The sequence below is a fragment of the Peromyscus eremicus genome, chromosome 4, assembly GCF_949786415.1.
Source record: "Peromyscus eremicus chromosome 4, PerEre_H2_v1, whole genome shotgun sequence".
In the NCBI taxonomy this organism is placed as follows: Eukaryota; Metazoa; Chordata; class Mammalia; order Rodentia; family Cricetidae; genus Peromyscus; species Peromyscus eremicus.
Genome location: NC_081419.1, coordinates 79,294,649 through 79,317,786, shown reverse-complemented (window position 1 = coordinate 79,317,786; position 23,138 = coordinate 79,294,649). Strand labels below are relative to the sequence as shown.

At 43.8% G+C, this 23,138-nt stretch overlaps 1 protein-coding gene across 6 annotated transcripts in view; it reads left to right on the top strand.

The window, feature by feature from the left end:
• Window positions 1–6,090: 6,090 nt before the first annotated feature.
• Window positions 6,091–23,138, top strand: part of Hipk3 (homeodomain interacting protein kinase 3) — a 67,125-nt gene continuing 50,077 nt past the window's right edge. For 4 of the 6 annotated variants that reach the window (XM_059261035.1, XM_059261030.1, XM_059261034.1 and 1 more), the window contains exon 1: window positions 6,091–6,205. In XM_059261035.1, the coding sequence (XP_059117018.1) occupies window positions 6,184–6,205 (22 nt within the window). In that variant the 5' untranslated portion in view covers window positions 6,091–6,183. Of the gene's footprint in view, window positions 6,206–6,902; window positions 7,334–7,665; window positions 8,090–23,138 lie in introns of those variants that run through there. The other 2 variants (XM_059261033.1, XM_059261031.1) reach the window with 2 other exon arrangements.

The following is a 23,138-nucleotide window of genomic DNA, read 5'->3' as shown; positions in this document are numbered from 1 at the left end:
ATCTATAGAGCAGAGTTTCCCTGCTTTGCTGTGACCCACTCACCTGCTGTCTCCATAATATATTTGTTAATGAATTGATCTATGACTGTCTTTTTGTTCTGTGACCACACAAGTTCCAAGGTGGACCATGTCAACTTCTGGACAACCTGAATCCATGTTCCTGGATCCTGGTCACTCTTAGCTCAGAAACAATCAATCAACCAATCAACCAATCAAACAACCAACCAACCCCCAACACCCTTTGAAGTGAGATCTGTGTTTTGCTTCTCAAGTTCATTTGACTTCTGAGGGTTAACGGATGAAGTTGGGGTGTGAGTCAGTGGTAGAGCTCTTGCCCAGCAGGCACCAGGCACTCAGCTGGAGCCCTATACTCCATGCCCAGCACCACAAAAACAAGCAAACAAATAAACATGGAAACCAAAGAAAAGCCAGGATGAGGCAGAGGCAGGAAGATCTCTGTTCAAGGCCATCATGGTCTACCTAGAGAGCTCTAGGGCAGCTAGGACAACACAGAGAGTCTTGCCTCAAAAACAAAACAAAGAAAGAAAAGACAAGAAATGCCACAGGATGTCTGGACAGAGAATAATGTAGAAGGTGTGGGTACTGCAGGCTTGTCATCTAGCAGAGCTGATGCGGTGGGCAATGGATTCAGTCAAAAGGAAAGGCACATTTGAGCAAAACCTGCTGTGAACAACGGTTGTTCTGAGGATTCTAAGGATCCATTACCCAGGGAGACAAAGTCTTTATCACATAGGGGGCTGGTGTTTTCATTTTAGAGGAAGAAATGCGGGGTGGGGGGGTGGGGGGTGGGGGGTGTTTAATTAGGGTTTTAGGAAACCTTTGGCTAAGAGTGATTATTAGATTACATATTTAAAAAAAAATGATGAAGGGGCCAGCAAGATGGTTTATCTGGTGAATGTGCTTACTGGCAAGCCTGAGACCTGATCTCAATCCCTTGAACCCATGTGTAGAAGTAGAGAACAGATTCCCATAAGTTGTCTGTCCTCTGACTGACACACACAGACACATGCACACACACACACACACAGAAACACACACACACAGACACACACAGGTACACTAAAAAGTTAATAAAACATTTTTAAAATGGAAGAGTTAAGTGAAAGAGTTATCATCATCATAAGAATTCTAAATTCCCAGAGGTGAAATGTGAAAACTTTAGCCCATTTCTAGCTATGGTACACATTGTTATACCAGGTTGTATATCCATAATAATAAATACTGTACTTTATGGGTAATTTTAGGACTTTTCAAGAACGAGTTTCATCCTATAGGATTTTTCTTTCCGTTGACTGTAGTACCTAACCTCCATATTAAAATGAGATTATGGGCTGGAGTGCTGGCTCAGGAGTTAAGAACACTGGCTGTTCTTCTAGAGGACAGGACCCAAGTTCAATCCCAGCATCCACATAGCAGCTCACCACTGTCTATAATTCTAGCTCCAGGGGATCTAACACCTTCAAACAGACATACACGGAGGCAAAACACCAGTGCACATAAAATAGAAATAAATAAATCATTAAAATGAGATTATGACTGTCCATATTAATGTGGTATTAATTTGTCACATGTATCTCTGTATGTGGTGTAGGAATGGGAACAAATGTGTATACCATTTGTATGTGCGTGAGTTCCCCGGAATGAGGGTGGAGAAGTTGGAACTAGGCGTCTTCCTCAATTGCTCTTCCTCTTATATGTTGAGGCAGGGCCTCTTACCTGAACTCAGTGCCCTCCACTTCTGATCATCTAGCTAGCCCTCCTGCCATGGGGGCTCCTGTCTTCACCTTCTTCCTGTTGGGGTTCATCAGGCTTCCTGGCCTACCCAGCATGTGCATGGGTGATCAGGCCCCAACTCTGGGCCTCTCTTGGGCAACCACCTGACCTGATGGGCCAGCCATCTTCCTAGCTTCCTAAAACCACACAACTTTCACCTCTGTTAATTAGTGAAAGTAGGTTGTATTTGTTTGTTTTGAGACAGGGTCTCACTCACTACATCATCCCGGTTGACCTGGAACTCACAGAGACCCACCAGCCTTTGTCTCCCAAGTGCTGAGATTAAAGGCGTGCGTTTGTCATTCTACCTGGCTGCTTGATTAACTTGCAGCCATCCTGCTTCATCCTCAGAGTGCCTGGGATTATATGCCTGTTCCATATACATAAAACCAAACACATTTATGTATATGTTTTTTGGGGTGGGTTGGGGTACATTGCCAAGGTACACAGTGGAGGTTCTCTTCTCCCATTATGTGGATCCTGGTATAGAACTCAGATGGTCAGACTTGGCAGCAAGCTCCTTTACCCACTGAGCCCTCTTGCCTGCCCTGCTTTTGTTTTTTTTAAGAGAAGCAGAACTTTGGGCTGCAAAGAGTTAGTTATTTGGTGAGCTTTTCAGTTATTCAAATATGGGCAGGAGGAGCGAGCTTTGAATGGTTTTTCCATCCCAGCTGCCCTTCCCTGAGGCCCAGATATACAAAGCTGGTCTCCAGGAAGAAGGCAGATTATTTGCATCAGGAAGCCAGGACCTCCTGCGAGGAGGAGAAATAAGCTCCCAGTAAGGTTTTCCTCCTTGCTCTGTAGTTAGGGAGCTCACTGGTTAACTTGGCACCCCCTGCCCCCTCCACCCCTCTGGGGAAACAGGGACCAAAGGCGAGAAAGAACACCTAGGGTCTGGGGTGGAGGAAACAACAGCCACAAAACTCGAAGCCCAACTTCCTTGAGGAAGATGGCTGTGGGTGGGTTGGTGACTCAGGCTCTGACAGAGTTCCAAGGTTTTTCTGGAAACTGCACTGCTTTGAATAGAAGCATCAGCATGGTGTGCTAAGGCTGTACAAGGCCGTTTCTCTAACTGACACCTGTGTGCAGTTCAACAGAGATGCAGACCAGGATGGTGCCAGGAGGCCTGGCCTCAGCTGGACCGGCCCACCGGAGGTCGGGGGAGACTGACAAGAAAGAACCCGTTTCAGACCTTGTACAGTGTGGGTGATGTCCAAGGCTGTGACTGCTTGCAGGCGGAGTTTGTGGACGGCTAGCTTCTTTCTGCTTACAGAGAAAATTTATTCTTTCCTTTTATAAATATTTATTGAGTTCCTATTCTAGACTGTGGGGGATCAAACAACTAACAAGTGACAAAAAAGAAAAATCCTTGTGGAGGAAGACAGACAATGTACATGAACGTAGCTAAGATGGCTGGCCCTTGGCAGAGGCAGAAAGAGTGAGTTCTGCTGGGCCTGGTGCCCCTGGGATGGCAGCTACTTGGGCTGCTGACAAAAGAGGCTCACAAGTTCAAGGTCAGCATGGGCAACTTGTCGAGACCCTGTCACAACACAAAAAACAAGTGAAGGGACTGGGGGGTTGCTCATGGTAGAGCAGTGCTTTGTACTAGGTTCAGTCTCCAGTGCTGTGGGAAAAATGGAGACCGTGGATTGAGAGAGCGAGGGGGTACTTGGAGCGCCCCCCTCCCCCCAAGAAGAAATGACTGGAAGGACAGGAGTCAGGAGGCAGAAAGTAGATGAGGTTCCGGGTGCTCCCATCTAGGGAGGTTTTAAGGCACTGGTTTGGGCCAATGTGGCTTTTGGCTTTTCCTATGAGAGAGACTGACAGTTACTGGAAGGAAAATTTGAGTAAGTAGAAAACAAATGGATTCCACTGAGGATCCTTTCACCCAAAGACTGTAATGGCTGCTTTGATCACTCCTCCTCCCTAAACCCTTCACTAGCCGCCTTCGCCCTGGGATAAAGTCCTGAGCCCAGCCTGACCCCCCACCCCACCCCCATCCCCCCTTCCTCTCTCGGCCTTCGCCTCCCTTCTTCCGGTCCAAGCTCCCAGGCCCCAGCCTCTCGCTCCCCACAGCTTCCTCCTGTGCCTCTTGAGTGTCTTTTCTTTTGACTCAGGTTGTTTTCCTTTCTTTCCTTCCTGTGTTCCCTCTCCCCCTCCCCTCTCCTTCCTCTCTCTCCCGTTTTTCTCCTTCCTTCCTTCCTTTCATTTTTCTTCCTCTCTCCTTTTATCTTTTGAAACAAAGTCTCCTGTAAGTGGGGCTGTTGTGGCTTAATCCCAGCACTGGGGAGGCAGAGGGCTAGCTTGGTCTACACAATGAGTTCCAGGACAGCTAGGGCCACACAGAGAAACCCTGTCTTGAAAAACCAGGAAAATAAAAAACAAAAAACAACCCAAAAACCTCCCCAGTTCTGGGACTATAGGTGGGGGTCATTCTGTCCTGCAGAGTGGAGATTGACTCCAGTGCTTTGGGCATGCTGGGCCAGCACTGCTCTGCCAACTGAGCTATATCCCCAGCTTTTCTCTGTCTCTGTCTGTCTGTCTGTCTTTCTCTCTCTGTAGATTTGTATGTACATGGAGGCCCCAGGTTGAAGTCAGGGGTTTCCTTCAATCATTTTTCACTTTGTCCATTGACAGAGTCTCTCACTGAGCCTGGAGCTCACTGATGACTAGACAGGCTAGACAAAGGCCCCAGGGATCCCCTTTTCTTCACATCACTGGGCTTACTGAAGCTGGTGTTTTATGTGACTCCTGTGGATTGAATTTAAGCCCTTAATTTTAGGACTCCCTAGACCCTTAAAAACTTTTCTGAAATCAGGTCACACAAAATAGCTCAGGTTGGCTTTGAACTCACTCTGTAGCCCAAGCTGGCGTGACCTTCTGAATTGAGACCACAGGCCTGTGTCACCAGGTCAGAAGTAGCTTGGAAGTCATCATATAGCCCAAGTTGGTCTTAGACTCTGGAAGATCATCTCCTGCCTCAGCCCCCAGAGTACTAGCATTACAGGCGTGAGACACCACATCCGTTTAGAACCATCATTTTTATTTTTAAATGAACCTAACAAAAAATTGCTACTTCAGGGTTTTGGAAGATTACCCGTATATTCCAGTTCAGAATGGCTCTGAGGGGAAGAGATTAAGGACATAAGGGTTAAGGATTAAGACAATAAGTTTACTGAGGAGGGCTTGCATTAATGTTTATTTCTTTAGCAAGCTTTATTAGGAAGCTTTAAAATTAGATACCGCACTTAGTCACTGGCAAAGCAATGGTTAAAAGAAAGGTGACAGAAATCTTTTCTGGAATTCACAGGAGAGAGGGCGGGGCAAACCACCCAGCAGAAAGGGGAAAAGTTCTTACCTCCAGCCTCTTCATAAACGTAACAACCCATGAAAACGGTGCAAGTCTTCCATTAGGATGCTAGAGATATACTTGCAAAAATCTGAAAATTTAGTTCTAATGGAATATTTTCCTTGGGGGATTTCTCTATTATGGTCACTTTTTTTTAGTATTGATTTTTATAGGTTTCTTTTTTTTTAATATTGCCTTAAAAAATCCGAAGTAAATGCTAAGGGGGGGGGGGGGGAATGAACAGCTCTGACGCTGTCCTTTTTTGTCTGTAGACAACCTTGAACTCCTGATTCTCTGGCCTCCATCTCCCCAAAGCTCGTGTTCCAGGCTTGCATCGCCATGGCCATTTCATGCACATGCCTTTTCTAAAAATCATACATTGTTTTTTCTACTTTGGCTTTTCACTGAGTATCTTCTGTCTTGAAGCAAACGCCCATCATTTGAAAAAGTATTACCAGTGGCCTTGAGCATGCTAACCCCTTTCACTTTCGAAGACATTCTACACAGTTCTCTTCTCCTAGTTTGAAAGGCAGTAGGCTATAAAGGAGGAATATGTACACAGCAAGTTGACACTGCCTTTACCCCGTCTCAGATGCTGCAATAGAAAATGTGTGTGGGGAAATACATCAGCAGTAAACTCAACCTTCCCAGTGAAGAAAGCAAAGGACACTTTCATCGTGGAGATAAGGGTTGCTGTAATGTTAAACATTTGTTCAGAACGAAAGGAACCAAGCGAAACGGGTTGTTAAAAATAGGTTTACTGAATGATGGGTTGCTTCGAATGTTAGTTGAGTTGCTTCCTGGGGAGATAGATGGAGGAGAGAGGGGGGTGGAGACTAAGGCTTTGCTCTATAACCTTGCTCACGTCATCGAAACTTGTCTAAACCCTTGTCTTAGCATAAGAGTTTGGACTATACATCAGTAAGATTCTTTCATCTCAAATTCCATGGTTCTATGGTTACGTGGGTGGAAATGGACCATTCTGTCGATTTCCTAGTTTCCAGGAGCGAAGAAACTAGCTTGGGTGTGGAACTAACTCGATGGAGAATTATCAACTTAGAGGTGGGAAGCTTCCCAATGACTGTGGTGGTGCGCTTGGAAAACTCCCCACAGTCCTTCTTCCTTCATTCTTTGATATGGTGTGACAAGTCTCCTGCTGGTTTGGAATGGGAGAGCGGGCAGGGCCCATTTTAGACTGAGGCTGTTCATTTGGTTAAACATTTCCCCTTTCTTTGTTTTTAAACTCCTAAGATGCCAAGAAACAGATTCTAAAGGGGTGGGACGGGGCATTGGGATGGGGCGACCTGGAAAGGCCGGTAAGATCCTGCTTCCGCATCCGAATCCCTTCTCTGGGTATTAGGATTGTCCCCGAAATGTGTATTTCTGGCAGAGTGGGCCGGGAGTCAGGCTCGGAACTGCAGAGGAGGGCTGACGGAAGCTATTCCTGCTGGAGGGATGGCGTGAGAGCCCAGGGTTGGATCGGCGCGGGCCGCCTGGCGGGCTGCGAGCGTCAAGGGCGCGGTTGCGGGCGGACCCCGGGGAGGGGCTTCGCGGAGGCGCCGGGGCCCTAGCCGAGCGGGGCCGCCCGGGCTGGGCGCGCAGCGCGGCCGAGCGGGCGGTGGCGCTGCGGAGGCGGCGGCGGCGGCCGAGGCCGGCGGGCGTGGAGGAGGGGCCCGAGATCGGGGCGGCCCGCGGCAGCTGCCGGGGTGACGACTGCCGGCAGCGCGGCGCCCTGAGGAGTCCGAGCCGCAGGCCCCCGGCGTCGCGGCCTCGCGAGCGGCCGTCCTCGTCCTTGTCTCCACCTCGGGGCTGGGGAAATGGGCCCTCACGGCCGCGGGCCCTGCATCCCGCGCCGCCCGTAGGCCCCGGCGGGCCGCCGGCCAGTCACCGCCCCTCTTCCCCAGTCGAGCCGTCCCCACCCCAGGTCCCCGGGAAGGAAGATGAGGGAAACGGGCCCGGCGATCGGCAGCCAGAGCAGCAGCAGCAGCGGTCGGGGGAGGGTGTTTCGCCGTTTCCTCTCAGCCGCCAGGACAAGATGGCAGCGGCCGCCGAGAGGGGCTGAGCCCCGGCTGGGTGGCGCCGCCTGCTGAAGCGCTTGGCTCCGGGTCCCCGCACGGCCCCCGCGACCCATCCCGGACATGCTCAGGGCTGCGGCCGCCCGAAGCGGGGAGAGCGCGGGCCTCTAGGAAGGTAAGGGAGCCGGGCAAGGGCGGGGAGCTCGGCGGCGGCGACGCGGGCCTCGGGGCCGGGGGAACCCTCGGAGCGACGCGGCTCGGTTTCCGCCCGGTTGCGGACTGCCGTCCCCGGGCGGTTCCCGAAGGCCGGCGCCACGCCAGGCCCGAGGCGGCCGGACGCGGAGACCGCGCGTGCTTTTGGCGCGCGCTTGGCGCAGCCTCCGGGAAGCCGCCCTGGCCGTGCCGGGCGGTCCGGGCCTTCCCCCCCCCCCCCCCGAAGCCAAGGTTGCGCAACGGCTCTTCCCAGCAACCGAAGTTTTGTTTGGTCCCACGGGGGCCCCTGTTTCGGCCCGGCGGCTTTAGGCCGTCACTACGGAGACCTGGTTCCTTTCATTGATGGGAGCGAACACCGACGTGCACGCACGCTGCCGGAGCGCCCAGCCCCGTGGCTGCGCCCCCGGAGGCTTGGTGGCCCTGTCACCGGCGTCGCGGGGCGGCGGGTTTGGAGGGTGTCAACTCTGGGGACGTGCGTGCGTGTGATTGTTGGGGAGGAGAAATGTGATCCGCGGCTCCGCGTCCCCAGCGGCGGCGGGAGGAAGGCGTGGCGGCCGCGCGGCGGGGCTGTTGCCGGCTTCTCTCGTTACGGCGGCGGCGGCGGCGGCGGCGGCGGCGGCCGCCCTCTTCCCTTCGCGCTGGGGGAGAACTCAGCGGAAAGGACTCGGGACCAGAATGTCTGTTTTCCTGTCTAGGGGGAGACGGCTGTTGTAAAATGGTATGTGGAACTCGGGTAGGGATGGGGGGGGGGGCGCAGGCAGCCTGTTGTTTCCCATTCTTACCCGTGCTTGAGGGATTGCGCTGAAGGGTGTGTGCGTAAATTACCTTGGACCTGTTACAGAGTAGTCACAACATGTTCGGTCCTTGAACCGTGTTTTCACAACCTCTGGCTGGCCTGCCGGGGAATTTATTTTTCCACCTGTCAGTTCGCTGCTTATAAGGAGCTTCTATTAGCAGCAGCAGCAGCGGCGGCGGCGGCGGGTTTTTTTTTCTTTCTTTCAGGTTTCAGATCATGGCCCAGTTTACAGGGAAAACTCACGATTTTACCTTCAACTTTGTTCTGGTGTCTCTCCGGTACAGGGCTGGAAAAGTTAGCTGGAGAACCAGTCTTCGTTTCTATGTACCTCTGAGTTGTTTAGAGATCTGCTGATTTTTATTTTTCTGTTTTCTGTTTTAGGTTTCTGCTGTAAACTACAGCCTCTGAAGTGTAGGTACTTCAAACAATTTCACTTAATTTCAAGATTTTTAATTGCTGGGTGCTTGAAAAATTTTAAAGATTTTTTTTTTCTGATCAGATTATGAAAGCATTTCTAGCTCTCTCTTTTTGTTGTTTTGTTTTTGCTATTGTTTACCAAGAAAGCTATTTTAATGCTTCACCCACATTTACTATTTCAGAAATTGGGCAAGTCTCCCCATATGTTTGATAAGTCTAGATTCTGCTTAGGTTTGCAAGTGCAGTGCTAATTTTACACAATGAGCAACGATAAGGTTTAGACAGGTCATGATTAAGCTTTAGTATTTTAAGTAAACAAAATATGACTGACCTTTAAAATTTTTTTGTATTGATTCTTCTATCTTCATGCCACTTACCAGTAATTTAACTGAAATTTAACCAAACAACCCAATTTCTTTATTTTTATTTTTAAATCAACAAGGTATTTCTTGGTATATTTATGATTGCATTCATAAAGTATAGGAAGCTCTCATTTGTGAAATTTAGTGCTTAACCTGTATCAGTTTATTTTTCTTGAATTATTTTGATTATTTTTAATTTGTTATAGTAGAGATATACAGGAATGTCTGATTTTCCAGTGTTGGATATTTCATTGTATATTGGGGAGATTTTATTTCTTAGGTCCTCCTTTTCTACCATAGGGAATACATTTAATAAGAGAAAAAGTACTTTGGAGGATAGATTGGGGGAGGGGAGGAAGAAGCACCAATGTTTTAAACAGGTAAGATGAGCTTGAAGTCTAGAACAGAACTGGCCATTAAATGTTTTAAATTTATATTTGGACATTGCTGACTGCAGTAGCTAAACATACATATTAGGCAAGCAGATCATAACATGGTGAGACAGTCTTAGCATTTTGTTGTAATGCCTTTTCCATTGAACTAGTCATTATCTTGTTTATAAACCAGCCATTGGCTTCTGGGCATGGGGTTTTTAGAGTCTCATCAAAGTAGATGGTTTCTAAGAGATAATTCTTGTAAATGTGCTTGAGAAGAAGCTGAAGATTATACTCTGTTAATTTTTTGGATGATCTGTCATAGGATACCATAAAGTAGGGTTGCAAATTACAGAGGTTGGATGCTGGAGGAGTAGAGCACTTGACACATAGATGTTTGTTTAATGCCAGTGCCTAAGGCTTGCTTTCCTGCAACTTCAAAAAGCAGTAGCTGTCAAACGACCTTCCTGATTGAATTTCTGTCTTTAAATATTTGCTGCATGAATACTGAAGGCACATGGAAAAGAGGAAGGAGAAAATGTCAACCTCACAATGTGGAATTGTTAATAAAATGTAATTCATGCACATCCATTTAAATGGAATAATTGCGTCTATGTTGCAATGACTTACTCCATTAACTTCTGAAGTTAACTTTGTTTCTTTGAGGTGGAGGAGTTAGCTTCCTAATAGTTCTCATTGTAGCAGTTCATCCAGTATGATAAGGCAGATGAGAATTATCCTAATGGTTGATTCAGAGGCATAGAAACATTGTTTCCATTGCAGCTTCACCTGAGCTTGGATGTGAAAAGATGCCACGACAATGCTTTAAGGATGTTCCAAGAACTTGGAAACTCTCTGTTTTAAAAAAAGCGCCTTCCAAAAATTGTTGTGCCTTGTAGTTATTAGAACACACAGGCTAATTTGATGCATGCTTATACTGTTGCTGCCAAAGTAAACATTCCTGTTGGAAAATTTGTGGGTTGCAGCTGTCCCGATTTCTTAATGTCCAGAGTTCAGGCTTAGTGTTGCATGTTTTAGTTGGAAGCTACTTCTGAAGAGGGACTACAAGAGCTTTGTTAAAAGGAGGAATCTTATTGGTGTTTGTTTAAAAGTACCGCCCCTCCTCCACTTTAACTAGGATGTAGTATTAGTTCTCTCTGTGGGAAAAGGGAACTTTCTCAGCAAACTTTTGTCAGGAGCAACATAAGATGAAAGGAATTATACTAAATGTCCTTACTGGTTCTAGATTCATCTGTTTAAAAGTAATAATCTTCCCTAGTATCTTTAAAAGTTTATACTTGAAGAAGAATATATATTTGGAGAAGTTTTGGACCAGGGTAGGTTATTTATTTTCTTCTTTTTGGTTTTTTCAGACAGGCTTTCTCTGTGTAGCCCTGGCTGTCCTGGAACTCCCTCTGTAGACCAGGCTGGCCTCAAACTCAGAGATCTACCTGCCTGTGCTTCCTGAGTCCTGGGATTAAAGGCATGTGCCACCATTGGCTTATTTATTAAAATTTTAACAGTACTGTGTGGTCAACTTAAGGAGCAGTTAATGTGTTTGGGTGGCTTGGTTTAATTAAGAGTGGTTTGGGGAAAAGCAGCAGCAGATTGCTTCTGGACAGCTCTGTTGTGGTTGTTCCTTTGGATCTTAGTCATTCTGTGAGACCAGGTAGACGAGGCACAGTGAGGAGGTGTATGTTATACGTTGTATGTAAGCGTGTGTCAAAGTAGGTGTTGAATTTCTTCTTAGGAGACCAGGGGCCCTCTCAGTTGATATTTGATGTCACCAAACAAAGGCCACACAGTTGCCTCTATGCTGAGACACCAGGGTGGGTGCTGGAGACCTGGGAGCTTCTCATGTGGAAGTGAAAAGAACCAGCAGCATGCTGATAATGCCCATAATGATACTGCTAGGGTTACTTGGTCTTAGATTTACTTTATCTTCGTTTTGTGTTTTGAACTAGGGTCTTATGTAGCTCAGGCTGGCAGTGAGCTCCTGATCTTCTACTGCCCAAGTAATACCACCAGGTCTGGTTGATTTAAAAACAAAACAACACAGGATTACAGGTGTTTAAGCCCTTTAAAAAGTCTCAATTACAGGCTTCTCTGAAATCAGAGGGGCAAAAAGCATGGAGTTTAATATTGGTAATAAATTAGAGTTTGACTTACAGGATTTATATTTTCTTTTAAAAGATCCTTAAAAAGTAAAGTCAAGGTACATATCAAACTCTGTGAATCTTGTGTTTTCAAACTGAATTAAAACCCAGGCTTCTGATACCTGTCACACAATCCACTTCCTAAGTCAGACGGACATGCATAATATATTTATATCTGTCCATACTGGGAGTGAGCCCAAGATCTCACATTCAACATGTTCTCTATAACTGAGTTATAACCCTAGCTTAATCATCTATTTCGTTTTTATTTATTTAAATTTTATTATTTTGTTTTGTTTTGTGTGTATGGGTGTTTTGTCACATATATATCTGCCCACTACTTGTGTGCCTGGTGCTTATAGAGGCCAGGATAGGGTATGGAGTTATGGGTGGTTGTGAGCCACCATGTCGTTGCTAAACCTGAGTCCTCTGGAAGAGCATCCACTGCTTTAGCTACTCTCCAGCCTACCTCCTATTTTTCTATTTAACAGAGTCTTACTGTTTATAGCTCAGGCGGGCCTTGAACTCTCTAATCCCCCTGTTTCTGTCTCCCCGGTACCAGGATTACCAGTGCTAGGGATTACCAGTGCTAGCATACTTGACCTCTTTCACACTTGACCCCTTTTCAGAGTCAGTTCAGTCAATCTCTTCCCCTACCACCTAGCTCCCAGGTCTTTGAGACAGACTCCTGTAGTGCAGGCTGACCTCAGACTTCTACTCTTTCTATTTCCACTTCAACACTATGCCCAGCTGAACCATTTCTCTCTCCCTCTTTTTTTTTTTTTTTTTTTTTTGGACAGGGTCTCACTTTGTAGCACTGGCTGTCCTGGAGCTCACTAAGTCGACCAGGCTAGCCTCAAACTCAAAGAGATCCACCTGCCTCTGCCTCCACTGGACTCAGCATCTCCTTTTTTTTTTTAAATGGCTAGATTTCGAGATTCATTTTTACTTTACATTTTCTTTGCTTCTATCCTTAAAAAAAAAAAAAGGAGTGTGTGTGTATGTGTGTGTCTGTGTGCGCGTTTGCATATGCCTACATGTATGGGCATGTGTTTGCCATAGCACATGTATGGTGTTCAGTGGATAACTTTTAAGAGGTTGTACTCCTTCACCTAAAAGATCCTACAGTCAAGATCAGGTCTTCATGTTCCTCCCTTCTCCCACTCGTTAATAAGCAAAACCCAAAGAGTTATTATGCTTTAAAAAAAAAAAAAGATTTAGCATAGGGAAGAATAGTAAAAGGAAGTACATTACTCATTTGAGCTGTAACTTTTTTGTTTGGGCAAAGATTTAAGTTGTCGAAGACTGATTTTTTGTTTGTTTGTTTGTTTTTGTTTTTGGAGACAGGGTTTCTCTGTGTAGTTTTGGAGCCTGTCCTGGAACTCACTCTGTAGACCAGGCTGGCCTCAAACTCAAAGAGATCTGCCTGCCTCTGTTTCCCGAATGCTAGGATTAAAAGTGTGCAACACCATCACCTGATGATTTTGTTGTTAAATAATTAAAAGATTTAGTTCGAGGCCAACTTGGTCTACATAGTGAGTTTCAGGACAGCCAAAACTACATAGTGAGACCCTGTCTCAAAAAAAATTTTGTTTTATGTATATAAATCTTTTGCTTGCATTCATGTATGTAAGTGCCCCAAGTGTGTGCCTCGTGTCTGCAGAGTCCAGAAGAGGATATTGGATCCGCCTGAACTGGAGTTAAAGTTTGTGAGTTGCCACGTGGGTGCTGGTAACCACCTAGGTCTTCTGTGAGAATGGCAAGTACTCTCTCGCTGAGCCGTCTCTCCAGCCCCAAAGACTGATTCTTTAGTGTACTTCTTGGTTACATTGAATGTAAAGGATCGCTATGGTCAGTCACATGTAGTCTCCCTCCTCCCAATAACTTTATGCTGGAGAACATTTTCTAGGTTGAAAAATTTGTTTACATACGATGAGCATTATGTTAGTCAGATTAGGGCTGGGGATGTATCACAGTTGGTAAAGTGCTGCCTAGCATCCTTGAGGCCCTGGTGTGATCCCCAGTAGTACATCAACCCAGAACACAACGATCCATGCTTGAAATTCCAGCAGCACTCAGGAGGGCCAGAGGATCAGAACTTCCACATTGTCCTCAGGTACATGGTGAGTTCAAAGCCAGCCTGGGCTATGAAGACATGACATCTGTAGAATATGGTTTTCTGGTTTTCTTTTATGGAGTTTATTATAAATTGTATTTGATTACATATAGATTACCAAGAAAATTATCTGAAGGTTTGATAGAAAATATAAAAATGCTTAGAATTTTTCTTCTCTCTTTCTCTTTCCTTTCTTCCTCACCATCCCCCCCCCAAGGATATAATTGTAGTTCAGACTGTCCTAAAATTTACTGTATAACTGAGGCTAGCTTTGAACTTACAATAATTCTCTTGCCTCGACTCAAAAAGTGCTGATATTATAGATATGGGCTATCAAACCCTGCTAACTTAAGATTCTTTAATACCTCCATACTTTGTTGTATTTGTTCATAACGTTTTACAAATATTTTAGAGTTTTTATGAACAAAATAGTAAACTTTGAAACATTTTCAGGTAATTATTTGTTTGCAAAAGGTTTTCCAGTTTAGAAAGCAACTACATGAAGGCCTGAAAATAGCATTTTGTTATATGCTGGGTTTTTTTTTTTTTTTGGTTATTTTTTTTAAAGATTTATTTATTCATGTATTTTATATATACACCAGAATAAAGAATCTGATCCCATTACAGATGGTTGTGAGCCATCATGTGGTTGCTGGGAATTGAACTCAAGACCTCTGGAAGAGCAATCAGTGCTCTTAACCACTAAGCCATCTCTCCAGACTGTTATGTGCTGTTTGTTTGGTTTGTTTCCAAAACAGGGTTTCTTTGTGTAGCCTTGGCTGTCCTGGAACTCTTGTAGACTAGGCTGGTCTCAAACTCAGAGGTTTACTTATCTCTGCGGCCCGAGTGCTGGGATTAAAAGTGTGCTCTATCACCGCTCAGCTATTATGTGCTGTTTAATAAGACAACAGAGTCTTGTAAGTTTGGTAACCTGTATGGCTTTAGATACATAATGCTACAGTTTAAATAGTTAATAAGTTAGAGTGATAACATTGGAAGCTGGGTATTGCTTTCAAGAGACATTACTTCCAAAGTGTAATTTAAAATAATTCTGAGGGCTTTAAATGTATAATTGATTGAGATTAAATAGGGTGTAATGACAGAATTGCAAAGAAAATGACAGGTTATGCTGCTGTGGAGCCTGAAGCCACGATGCTGTGCTCATCACTGCTCTTTTAGATCGGGGCTGCTTGAACTTGGTTTGCTTGCTTTCCTTCTGTCTTTCTTTTTTTGAGATAATATCTCTCTTTGTAGTCCTGAATATTCTGGAACTCTCCATGCAGATCAGGCTGGCCTAGAACTCACAAAGATCCACTTGCCTCTGCCTCCTGAGTGCTGGAATTAAAGGTGTGTACCCCTGTGCTTGGCTTCATTTAAAAAAAAATTTTTCCCCCCTTTGGTGACCAGGCTCATCTCCAGCTCACAGAGATCCACCTGTCTCTGCCTTCAGAGTGCTGGGGTCAAAGGCGTGTTTTACTGTGCCCAGCTTTGCTACATCCTTTTTAAAATATATTTTTATTAATTCTTTGAGAGTTTCATACTCTTTTTTTGAGACAATGTCTTACTATTTGATTCTGGCTGACCTGGAGGAACTTAACTGTTTGGATCGGACTGGCTTAAACTTTTGCTTCCTGCAGCGCCCCCCCCCCCCCATGGTAGTAAAGTGTGTGCCGTCATGCCTGGCACTTTGATAGTTTGATGATGTTATCCCCTGTGCTTCCTTCACATCCTTCCAGATCCACCCCTGCTCTCCTGTACCTGCCAACCTCATGCCTGTGGTTGTTTTTTTCCCCATCAGGTCTCAGTTGTGCTCCCCATGTACTTCCAAGTGTGGGGCATTATGTTCTTAAAACAAAATGAAAGAAAACGTATTTTGTGTCAAATTCTAGTCAGTTTTGGTAGAGATAGTATAAGTATTTTTATACTATATTAGTTGTAAATATAAAATTAGAAAAACAGTTGGGTTTGTAATCTCTTTAGTAAACTTTAATTAATTTTTTTTGGTAGCTGGATCATAGACTTTGGCTATAAAAATAAAATGTTATTATAGCTGGTAAAATATTTTACATGTTTGATTGTTTACAAAGATACCGTATTCTCCATCTGGTATCATCATTTCTACTGCTTTAAAAAATTATAGCTGGGTATGAGACCTAATCTTTAATCCCAGCATGTGGTAGGCAGAGGCAGGTGGATCTTGGTGAGTTCGAGGCCAGCCTGAGCTACGTAGTTCTGGGCCACCCGGAGCTACATGGTGAGACCCTGTCTTCAAAAAATCAGAACCAAAGTGGTGGCACAAACCTTTAATCTCAGCACTCGGGAGGCAGAGGCCAGCCTGGGCTACACAGAGTGAGTTCCAGGACAGGCTCCAAAGCTCCACAGAGAAACCTATTGTGTGTGTGTGTGTGGTGGGAGGCAAATGTTCATACAAAGGCTCTAATGGGTGGAGGACAGAGGACAGTTTCATGGAGTCTTCCAGTTCTGGGGATTGAGCTCAGGTTGTTAAAACTTTAAATCAGGAGACTGGAGAGATGGCTCAGTGGTTAAAAGCACTGGCTGCCCTTCCAGCGGACCCAGGTTCAATTCCCAGTACCCACATGGCAGCTCACAACTGTCTGTAACTCCAGTTCCAGGGGATCTGACACCCTCACACAGATACACACGCAGGCATAACACCAATGCACATAAAATAAAACAAATAAAAAAAACCTTTAAATCTGAAAAATAGTTGTTTTTGGTGGTTGTTTTAGTAAAATTTGTGCAGTTGTACTTTCCAAAATATTGTCATGCCCCCTTTCTGGATATCTATACTAAGGAAAGGATATCAGGTTCATTATAATTTTAACAAATGGAGAAAACAGTCCAATAAGTTATACATGCAGAAAGTAGGCTGTTACCCTATTATTTAAAATAATAGAATTAAGGTTCATTGAAAAAGGGGTGGGAAGAATGGAAGAGTCAGACAGGTTTGGAAATCAGTTGTGGAACACTGACTTCTGGGCATGGCCTGACTGTTGTACTCTTTTTTTTAAAATGAAAATTTTAATTAGGAATTTTTGTTCGTGTATGCATGTATGTGTCTGCCACAAGTGTGTGGGGGCCAGAAGAGGGCATCAGATCCCCTGGAGCTGGAGTTTCAAGCAGTTAGTTGCTGTCTGAAATGGGTGCTTTTAACTGCTGAGCCATCTCTCCAGCCCTTGGCTGTTGAACTCTTGAACTCACAGCAGCTGTGATTATTTTCACACGTTTTTGTACAAGATTGGCCCTGTCAGTGACCTGTCATATGAAGGAAAGGGGCTCATGGGGCTTACTGCTCCCTGAAAATTTACATTCAGTTAGTGGTTGATGGGGAGAGACATGTTCATCATTTGTGTGGTCACTGGTAACACGAGCTCCTGTAAACACCCTAATGAAACTCAGTGGTCACATACATGAAGGAGGAAAAAAAAGTGAGTGGGGCAAGTTGGGAAGAAGGAGATTAGTGAGGGTGAGGGGAACAAAGAGGGAGAGAGTTATGTAAATATGATCACAATATGTTATGTACATGTATGAAAATGTCACGATGAGACCCATTATTATGTACAATATATTCTAATAAACAGAATGAAAGATGTACCATAGAAGAACTAAATCAGTATGTCAGGTTTTACATGTATTTTGATTGAATAAATGGACATTAAAATGACTAAGAAAAAAGGTTTTGTTTTTTCTGATTGTTTTATAATTTTATAGTAGTTGAATAACTTAAGAGACATGTGCTGCACTGAAATTTAACCTGTTCTCGTAAGAGCAATCCCCCTTGTAGACTGATTTGGATTGGTAGGGTGATTTCTAGCACCTTTGAAATGTCCAGCAGGTCATTTTCCATTCCAAAAGTTGGAGTGTTTTGCTAAGTCAGACCAGGCTTGTTATTTAACACGGAGATTGTGTATAGTCAACACATTCTCTAGATGCCTTCTTCACAATACTGCTGGAAAATACCCAAGACTCCAGGATTTTCAAATAAAATGTTTTGTAGGCACCTCAGATAATAGACTCCATTTATGAAGCTTTATATGTGTGCTTCAGCTATTTACAAATGTTTGTGTGAAGTGGCTCAGTGTAATTTACTGGATCAAATACTGGTCAAAAGAACACACAAAGTAGTGCAGGTATTTTAAATTGTGACAATTAGTGATTGAAAGGTGAATGTTCTTTTCACATCCCAGCTTATTTTCTATTTCAGAGAAGACACGATTTGTCTTTTATAAACATGTGCAGAGTCACGGACTGCTTTGTCAGATTACAGGCTATGCGGTGACATTCTCCAAGACCCCTTAAGGAAGTATGTCAGAAGCTGGGCATGGTGGCGCACGCCTTTAATCCCTGCACTCGGAAGGCAGAGGCAGGTGGATCTCTGAGTTCCAGGATAGCCAAGGCTACTCAGAGAAACCCTGTCTTGAAAAACCAAAAACTAAAACAAAACAAAACAAAACCCTTAAGATAATTCCTTTTACTTTTAAATAGAGAGATTCATATTCACTATTTATGAATACTTTATTTATTTATTTATTTTTAATCCAAAATAGGCCAGTAAGGCCTGGTAGGCCAGACATGGTAACATTTAGTCCAGCATTCACTGGGCTACTAGGTGGATTATGAGTTCAAGTACAACCTGGGCTGCACAGTGGAGACTGTCTCAGCAAAAACAAAAGAAAAGCTGGCCAGTGACCCTAGGGACTTGACTGAGAGTTTGGGATTTTATGTGCTTTACAGTTCATACAGTGAATGGCCTGAACAGAAGTAATTGCTTCTGCTACTGCTACAGTTACAATCCAGACATATAGAGAAATTATAAGAATACAGAATTCCTGTCTCTTTCAGCTAGAATTCTCAAGTAATATTTCACATTTCCCCTTTAAAGGTAGTTAAAAAATATTTACATGTTTTATTTTATGAATTTGTGTGTGCCTGAGTGTATATATGTGTACAGTGCCCATGGAGTCCTGAAGAGGGCATTAGATCCCCTGGAATGAGTTATAGATGGTTGTGAGCTGCCATGTGGGTACCCAGAACCAAACTGGGGTTTGCAGCAAGAGCAGCAGGTGCTCTTACCTCCTGAACCACCTCTCTAGCTCCAGTACCATGTCATTTTATGTTAGGGACTTGAACATCTACTGAAAGTGTGCATCCTTGGTATCCTTTGGAACCTAAGAATGTCAGAGCTTTGTCTTAAAGTAAATGATACTTTATAATAAATGATGCATTATTTGCAACATCATCATCCATTTTAGTTCATTCTGTTCTTAGTATAACATGAAGCCTCCCCTCCCTCTTTTCTCTCCTCCCCTTCCCTCCTCTCCCCTCCCTTCCCCTCCCTTCCCCTCCCCTCCCCTCCCCTCCCCTCCCCTCCCCTCCCCTCCCCTCCCCTCTCCTCTCCTCTCCTCTCCTCTCCTCTCCTCTCCTCTCCTCTCCTCTCCTCTCCTCTCTTTTCTTTTCTTTATAGTTTTTCAAGACAGGGTTTCTCCATGTAGCCTAGCCATCTTGGAACTATTTCTGTAGACCAGGCTGGCCTTGAACTTAGAGATCTGCCTGCCTCTGCCTCCCAAGTCCTGGGATTAAAGATGTGAGCCGCCACCCCCCAGCTTAACATCCCCCATTTTTAACACTTGAAATAATTGGTGTGCATTTTAGAACCAGTTATATCTTAACTATTATGAATTTGTGTGTGTATGTGGTACACAAATAATTGTATTATAAGCCACACTTGTTTGTTTTTCTCTCTCTATTTATTGTTAGGTATCATATCCAGGGCCTTCCACATCCTGGACAAGCACTCTAAGCTCTGAGCTAAGACTCCGAACCCTAAGAGTCACATTTGTATTGTATACTTAGTATTGGATGAGTAAACTATGGTACCCAGTCACCTGGCAGTTAGAGTATTTCAGAACTCATTACTGCACGCAGCAATGAGGAGAACATTATTCTGTCTGCTTCCTTGGAGGGCTAGTGAGCATCTGTCTATGGAGAACTGCTGCTCTGTGGAATGTGCTTGTCTTTGGTTTTGCTGTCTAAAGCAACTACCCCCCCCTTCTTTTAAACCAGCATTTACAAATATTCTTGTTCTTCTGGGCACTGTTCTGCTGCTTTTTGGCAGTCTCAGGCTGTATAATGGTGGCTGTGGGTTTTATATTTCCCTTATCATCAGTGAGGTTGGAATTTTAAAAAATAATTTATTTAATGTGCATTGGTGTGAGGGTGTCAGATCCCCTGGAACTGGAGTTACAGACACTTGTGAGCTGCCATGTGGGTGCTGGGAATGGAACCTTTATCCTCTGAAAGAGCAGCCACTGCTCTTAACTGCTGAGCCATCTCTGTAGCCCCTGGAATTTTTTTTAATGTCTTCTGGCTTGCATTTCCTTTTTTTTTTTTTTTAAATTTTTTTATTTTTATTTTGCAATACAATTCAGTTCTACATATCAGCCATGGATTCCCTTGTTCTCCCCTCTCCCTGCATTTCCTTTATTGGACTTACCTGTCATATATAATTTGCCCATTTTTCTTTTGAATTTTGCCAAGGACAGTATGACTACATCTTTTGTCAGTAATGTGTATTGTAAATATCTTCTCTGGGTTGATGGCTTATTTTATTTTTAGCATCATTGGATGAATAAAGTTGTAAAATGTTTTTTTTTAAATCTTTTTGAGAGGATTTCTCTGTTTAACAGCCTTGGCTGTCCTAAACTCACTTTGTAGACCAGGCTGGCCTCGAACTCACAGAGATCCACCTGCTTCTGCTGGGATTAAAGGCATTTGCCACTATGCATAGCAAAGCTGTAAATTTTAATGAAGTAAAATATATGTTTTATTTTGGATTTTGAGACAGGATTTTTCATATAGTCTAGGCTAGCCTGAAGGGGCAACTAGCTGGGTTGCCAAGGGTAACCTTAACTCTGTCCTGCTGCTTTCTCTCACCTGGAGAGAACCAGGGCTTGTAAGCAAGTACCGCCACACCCAGCTGAATAAAGTCAAACTTGCAGAGTATGTACTTTCTGTATCTGGTTTTTCTTGTAAAGGTTGATGATTAATTTGTTAAAATTGTAGCATTCACTTTAAACTGAAAGGGATAAAAATGTAAGTCTGTGTGGGCTCTTACGTATACCCGAAGCATTGAGACATTTAGAGAGTCAGATTTCTTTTGGTCTTTAGTCTTTGGAGTAGAAAGGTGGGAATATGTAAATTTCTGTGAATCCTATTGTAGGAAATTCCTATTGTAGGAAATCCTGTGCTTTGTTTGGAGAATAATATAAGCATGTGAGTGAAATGTAATGAAAGACAAATGCAGCGTTAGGACAGTCTCATGCCCAGTCACAGGTGCTCACTCTAGGATTACAGTTGGGGAATCATTAACTGGAGACAGCTAGATTGTCTCTCCTCCCTCATGGTGAACTTCCTCTCAGTGTGTTGTAAACCATCCTGAGCTACATGGTGAGATTCTGCCTCAAAACCCAACATTGTCTGTCTTCTGAGCCCTCCCAAACCCAAACCAAGCTAACCAAAATAACAGAACATGCCCTTTCTCACTCTCTAACTTCCTTGTTTTGTTTTTGTTTTTCTTTCTCTTTTGGATGGTATAGGGTGAGGGGATAACAACACTGAACTGAAATAGTTGGCCAGTTGTGTCTGTAGAAGATAGAAAGTAGTTACAGTATGCCGCAGCAAGTAACTTTTCATTTTAAATTTGAAAGAGTCTCCTATATCCCAGCCTGGCCTCAGAATGGCTATATAGCAGAGGATGACCTTGAACTCCTGATTCTCCTGTCTGTACTTCGCTAAGTGCTGAGATTATGGGCATGTGCCACCACACCATTTTTTGGGGGAGGGGGGAGCTAACTTGATTATTTGAAAAATAATACACAAAATTATAAATTTACAAATGAAAGCAAAATTGGCAAGTCTTCAATTTCGTCTACAAAATACAATGTCAGAAGCAACAGTTTCTATAGGTTTTATTGTCATAAATGAAAGTTTAGGAACTGAAAACTCTGTTATCTTTGAAACAGTAGAACCATTTCTTTTCGTTCGTTTCTGAGACAGGTCTCATTTTATAGCCTTGACTAGCCTGGATCTTGCTCATGCCTCAAATCATAGATCTGCCTGCTTCTATTTCTAGAGTGCTGAGACTAAAGCCATCATGCCCAGCTTATGATATTTTTTATTACATTTAGTGTGTGTGTGTGTGTGTGTGTGTGTGTGTGTGTGTGTGTGTGTGTGGCGTGCTTGTGGAGGTCAGAGGGCATCTAGTTCTCTTTCCATGTAGGTTGTGGGGATGGCTCCCAGGTCATCAGGTTTGGTGGCTAGTGCCTTCACCCACTGAGTCGTCTTGCTGGCTCTCAAACGAGGAAACTTTTGAACTAGGCCAAACCTTGTTGCCTCAGATAAGTGAGGTGGTAGTAGACTAAGACTAATATTAAAATATTTTGTACCCATTGTGGTTGTAGATAGGACATTGATATTAATGAATGTAGTGGAACTGTCCTGAGTGCCGTCTTCATTTACCATTTGAAAAGCTGAATTGAAAATCAGGTTGTGCAGCAGCGCTGTAAACTTTAGCCCAAAGAATATGGCTTTTAAAAACTAGCCAGGCTGTTTTTATTGTTATTTTTTTGTTTTTGAGACAGAGTAGAGCAGTCTGGCTTCAGACTCACAGAGATCTGCTTGCTCTGTGCCGCTCAACTCTAGCCAGGCTGTTCTCACCTAAGATGATCCATTTACCTGGAAGGCATCAGGTTAAAGGTTATTGGAACATTTACCACATTAGGCAATTTTAATGGATTGTTTGATTTCCTGTTACATCCTCTTTTCCTTTAGAGACAATAAATTCATTTTTGAAAATATCAATGGACCCACATCTACTTATTTTAATGTATTTGAAAGAGTTGATTTGTGAGTTCAGAAAAAGGAACAGAATCAGAGGATCACTATGAAGAATGAACCATTTTTTATCTGACCTTGTTTCCAATGGAGCAAAAAATATCCCTGAGAAAACTTCCTTCAAGACAATGGTTACATTACTAGCTTTAAAAAAATAGTTATGAAGTATGGGCTTCATATTTAATATTTTTTTATGTTTTGAGCCTTGTTTTTTTATGGGATAATATGCTAGTGCCCTGAGTTATTTTCTTAGGTTAAAAATGTCTTCTTATATATCCTAGGCTGGCCCTGAACTCATAGCAGTTGCTCCTAGTTTACCCCCTACGTATTGGATTGATAGGCATCCATATGACACCTAGCTAAATATTTTTAAATCTGTTTTTGTGTAGATCAGTCTGGCCTTAGACTCAATGCCTTCTGAGTTCTGGGATTAAAGGTTTATGTAACCATGCCTAGCTTTAATTTTTTTTTTTTTTTTTTTTTTTTTTTTTTTTGGTTTTTTGGTTTTTTGGACAGAATTTCTCTATGTAGCTTTTCGCCTTTCTTGGAACTCATTCTGTAGCTCAGGCTGGTCTCGACCTCACAGAGATTCACCTGCCTCTGCCTCCCGAGTGCTGGGATTGTAAAGGCGTG